Source organism: Corylus avellana, chromosome ca9 (assembly GCF_901000735.1).
Source record: "Corylus avellana chromosome ca9, CavTom2PMs-1.0".
Classification (NCBI taxonomy): Eukaryota; Viridiplantae; Streptophyta; class Magnoliopsida; order Fagales; family Betulaceae; genus Corylus; species Corylus avellana.
The window spans coordinates 743,300-748,973 of record NC_081549.1 but is presented as its reverse complement, the minus strand read 5'-3'; the positions used below and the strand labels follow the sequence as shown (position 1 = coordinate 748,973).

At 32.1% G+C, this 5,674-nt stretch overlaps 1 protein-coding gene across 1 annotated transcript in view; it reads left to right on the top strand.

Annotated features, from left to right (window-relative positions):
- Positions 1-5,130: 5,130 nt before the first annotated feature.
- The window catches only part of LOC132191600 (nicotinate N-methyltransferase 1-like), a 2,481-nt gene continuing 1,937 nt past the window's right edge, over positions 5,131-5,674 (top strand). The window contains exon 1 of the mRNA XM_059606691.1: positions 5,131-5,227. Coding sequence (XP_059462674.1) covers positions 5,131-5,227 — 97 coding nt within the window. The remainder of the gene's footprint in view (positions 5,228-5,674) is intronic.

The window sequence follows — 5,674 nt, the reverse complement described above, 5'->3', positions numbered from 1 at the left end:
GCCAAATCGATAACTGCAACGAAAGGGAGATATGAATATTTTCTTAATAGGGTCGGAAGGTGATCCATTCTGTCATATTGTGGATGCAAAAACTTATATTTCTATAAACTCTATTAACTTTCCAAGAAGAAGAGGCCGGGATGCTCAAGATATAGGTTGTTAGATTGAGTTTGTAAGTACATAAAGTATTGCACTACTTATACATCCTATAGAGGAGGAATCATGCGATATTTATCTAAACCAATGAAAGGTTGACTTCCAATGTGATATATATATATATTGAAGTCAGTAGCATAATAAAAATTAAATAAATAAATAAGAAAGAGGATGAATTCATGTATATATATTTATATAATGAAGTTTTTAGTACAATGGAAAAAAAAACAAGAACTTCCATACATTTCGTCTCTGCTAAATATGCGAAGGACTTCCAACCAACTCTGAGTGCAAAACATATACAAAAACCCATATAGACAGGACAATATATATGTTGTTGCCAGTCTTCTCAATTCAATATTACGAAATGAGAATTAGCTCAGAAAAAAAAAAGAAAAAAAAAAAAAAGGAATTCAGAATCAACAGTTAGCAACTAAAAAGTAGATTGAGCACTGGAAAATTTTGAGTGTAGATAGAGGACTCTTAGACGAACATTTAATATTTTTTGTTCGACTTCATCTGAGTTCGTTTGAGTCTATTTTTGGCTTGTACAAAGTTTCCGATTCAATTTAGACTTTAACTACTTGCATGCCCACTTGGCCACTTGCTTTATTAAATTATTATTATTATGATATTTCCTATAACTCTCATTACTAGAAGACTTTAAGCTTTCAACAAAGGTGGCTAGCCTTGGTATCTTTCTTTATCAATTTTAATTTCATTAGACAGTATGAAAATTAAGACACTTTTTTAGGCTAAAAACTGAAAAGCTTCAAATTAATTTATAACTCTACTAAACACCAATATAAATAATTTATTTACTAAATTGGGTTTAATTATGCCCATAAACATATTAGTAAAGCTAAATTTCAGAATTGAAATGATATACAAAAGAGGTCAAAAATCAATGTAATATACCTTTTAACACTAAATAGTTATTTAATATCATTAATCCACATATCATTGTTCTAATTTATTTATTTATTCTTTTAATCTAGTTAATATTATTTAAATGAGAGTTTTAAAATCCAACTCGTTACAGTAATTAATAAGTGTAAAAAGCTTTGTTTGACCAGAGGAAAAGACAATCGGGATCTCAAGTTGAGCCTTCGAAAATTGGAAATTGAATATTTACCAAAGTTGGTGGTTTTGCCACAATGGCTTCAAGGAGCTAACACTTTGCAGTATATGCGTATTTCAATGTGTCAAAATCTCACGACCTTGCCAGAGTGGCTGCCAAGTCTGAAATCATTTCGTACACTTGAGATTTTTGGTTGCTCCAAGTTGTCCTCTCTTCCAAAGGAGATGGATCGTCTCACTATGCTAAGAGAGTTGACCATTGGGGATTGCGATGAATTGATTAGGAAATGCAAAGAGGAAGATCAGTCCAAGATTGCTTATATACCAATGGTTCGACTTGGAGATTAGCCAAAAATAATAATAATAATAATGAAGAAGTAGTTGGTAAGATTGTGTTCTTTAACATTTCAATATCAATCGTTAATACTATTTTTTTTTTTTTTTTTATTCAAGTTCTATTTGTTTATTTTTTCTTTTGTAATCTGTATTTTTCACTTATTTTGTTTCCCATCTTAAGTTTACATGTCTACATATATTTGCAGCTTCCATGGCATGACTTCAAGAAGATATTCAGCAACTATTCAGCCTCAACTAATGCAGCTCAGCTCAAAGATTATGTTGTAAACATTTCGATCATTATATTTTGAATTTGGAGATGTACAAAAAATAAATATATTTGTAATTGTAGTTCTTACTATATGGCATGTAAATAAATTAACATGGTGATGCTTTTACTTTCATGATCTGCATTCTTGTTTATCAAGTTTGGGTCCAATTGCACCGAAACGCTTCTATTAGTGCTGACTACAACACCTCATAAGTTTTCCAGATGTTAACATAAATTACTTGCTCTATTAATTTGTTAAAACATTGGTTTTCTGTCTTTCGTTTTTTTGTTCTCAAAACTAAAAATTTTAATAAAAACCTTATACTAACAAAAATATAAAAATAAATCTCATATTTATTATGTTAATATCATAATACTTTTTTCAAACGTACAAAAAACAAAAAATGCCCCCAAAACACATTAACAAACAGAGCTCTCTCTTGTTAACCATCTTCCTTCCCTTAAACAGAGCCTAATTGGACACGTTTAGCTCTGGAAGCAGATGAATACATGGATTAATAATGGGCACTGATATATAAAAGCTGATTGGGCCTGGCTTTTGGATGCATTTGCAAGGAAGTAGCCGTGGGCTTTATTTTATTTGGTTGGATGCTTCTTAGGCCATGTCTTGTCGTCTTGATATCTCACCAAGAAACAACTCATTTGATGAATAAATAGTTTTTTTATGCAGCGAAATCAACAGTTGGGTTGGGGTTAATTGTTTCTTAATCCCATCGAGAATGATACTCTCAAAGTAGGGCCTTTTTTTTCTTTCTTTTTCTTTTACTCTAAATGAGGTTTTCTAATGAGAAATGCTAGGTTTCTCAATTTTTTTTTTTCAAAAATTTAGTTCCCAATTAATATTCCACCATATAATGTAATCTATTGTTTTAGTAATTAATAGAGGTATAAGGTGAAATGATAGTGAGATATCATTTGAGAACCAAATTTTTTAAAAATCTAGCACTTCAATTCTCTTTGATCCTTTTAAGCCAAATCGATAACTGCAACGCAAGGGAGATATGAATATTTTCTTAATAGGGTCAGAAGAAGGTGATCCATTCTGTCATATTGTGGATGCAAAAACTTATGTTTCTATAAACTCTATTAACTTTCCAAGAAGAAGAGAAGGAGATATGAATATTTTCTTAATAGAGTTGGAAGGTGATCCATTCTGTCATATTGTGGATGCAAAAACTTATGTTTCTATAAACTCTATTAACTTTCCAAGAAGAAGAGAAGGAGATATGAATATTTTCTTAATAGAGTTGGAAGGTGATCCATTCTGTCATATTGTGGATGCAAAAACTTATATTTCTATAAACTCTATTAACTTTCCAAGAAGAAGAGGCCTGGATGCTCACGATATAGGTTGTTAGATTGAGTTTCTAAGTACATAAAGTATTGCACTACTTATACATCCTATAGAAGAGGAATCATGCGATGTTTATCTAAACCAATGAAAGGTTGACTTCCAGTGTGATATATATATATATATATATATATATATATATATATATATATAGTCAGTAGCATAATAAAAATTAAATAAATAAATAAGAAAGAGGATGAATTCATGTATATATATTTATATAATGAAGTTTTTAGTACAATGGAAAAAAAACAAGAACTTCCATACATTTCGTCTCTGCTAAATATGCCAAGGACTTCCAATCAACTCTGAGTACAAAACATATACAAAAACCCATATAGACAGGATAATATATATGTTGTTGTCAGTCTTCTCAATTCAATATTACGAATTGAGAATTAGCTCAAAAAAAAAGAAAAAAAGAATTCATAATCAAACAGTCAGCAACTAAAAAGTATATTGAACACTAGGAAATTTCTCCTCTATTTAGTTTCAGTAACGGCCACATAAACTTTGGGAATCATGCGAGAGAGAATAGAAATGGATCTTTTCATTTACATAATAAGAATTTTATTTTGTCGTATCAAACCGTCTCTATATATGATTTTACGTTAGTTAATAATTTTAAATTATACGTCAATATATTCATCGTCAAATAACAGATGGATCGCCCACTAAAAGGGATTGCTATTCTTGTTTGCTTCAAGCAGCCTAAGGTGTGGGGTGTACTTACTCAAAAAGAATGGATCCCACGAAGCCATGAGTCATGACCCTTTATATGAATTGCTAAAATTACAATAAAATTCAAACACTTCAATATCCATAAATTTTATGTTGGGTACAAATATTACACATTTTGCATGAATTAGTATTAATTTAGTGGTGGACATGTCAGTGTATAATGGTATATTACAGCCAAAGTACGCTGTTATCATAAAAAAAGCAACATTAATGCAAATCTAATTACTTCTTAATATATAAATGAATTTTCAAATATAATTAATAACCCAGACCCAAATAATCGAATACATTACACGGAGTCAAACAGAAAAAAATAAATAAATAAAAGAAAAGGAAAGATCTAGGAAGAAGAAGAAGAACCCGTGAGATGTGAAGGATGATATGACATAAAATATTGGGTGCATTACATGTACATCACATACAATATTGAGGAGCTGACGTGGAGACCAAAAAGCATGCAACGAATCTGGAATAAAAGGACAAAGAAAAAAAAAAAGGAAAAGTTTTAGTGGCGAGCGGAAGACATGGAGGAGCGCCTCCAGCTTGGCACCACCCCGACCACACAAAAAAAAGGTCACTGTTTCAGTGTTTCTAGGGCCGTAGGGCTCCATCGATTTGACTTTATAGTCTCACTCGTGCTCCATACCATTTGTTTAGGGACCTACTGACCTTAGACAAACAGCGTTGAAACCTTTTTTTCTGTGTATTTTTAATAAGTAAACAGCGTTGCAACTTGAAAGTTGAAGGAATTGACCAAGGAACATAACCCATAAGAACCAAACGTGATTGTTCTATATACGACCGAGTAATGTGATTGTTCTATATATTAGGTCCAAGGGTGAAGCTAAATAGCACGCACGCCGGTGTAAATTTTTTTTTTTTAATTAAAAAAAACAAATTAGCTTATCACGGTCCTAGGTCCTCTGTCAATTTACATTAAATTAACGGTTTGTAATTTGTCATATGTTTTATTTAACATGTCATATATACCTAAACACGATGCTAAGTCAACAGAAAAACAAAATACCCACAAAAAAAAAAAAAAAAAAAAAGATTGATCTGACACGTAAAACTTAGAGAATCACAAACCTAAGATTAACCTAAAGAGCAACCTAATCTAGTGAAGTCCATCCAGCAACTTAAAGTCTCTTTGGAACACCACTGCTCGGCTTGGATGGCTTCCCTTGACTTGGGGAGCTTAAAAGGGAACTTTGATGTTGCAGTTTGTGATAATTTTGCGGTGGCAGCCGTGGTAATTAGTGACTCTTATGGTAAGTTATTTTAGCTGCTACTTAAAGACTTTCCTCTACTGATATGCTTATGGGTGAAGCTGTTTGTAGCTCTTCTCTCTACTCCGTTGGCAGCCTCTACTAGTGTTGGGCATTTTCTTCTTGAAGGGGATGCTCTTTTGGTTATCCTAACAGTGAATCAGCCCCTCCTTTTTTCTTCTTGGCAGTTTTCCTCTTAAGTTACTGACATTAGATTAGATCTCTCTTCCTTTTATAGCTGGAATGCTATGAAAGTGTCTGAATGTGCCAACTATCATGCACGCGCTTTAATAAAATGGGCCGCTACCCACCTAGTGTTTGGTAGTATTCTCATTGGTTCTCTCATTCTCTCTTCCATAGGATCAAGAATGGCAAGGACCTTCCCTTGTAACCCTTTCCTTATTCAATTAGAAAATAAAAAATAAAAAACTAAAGAGCAAACCCATAATA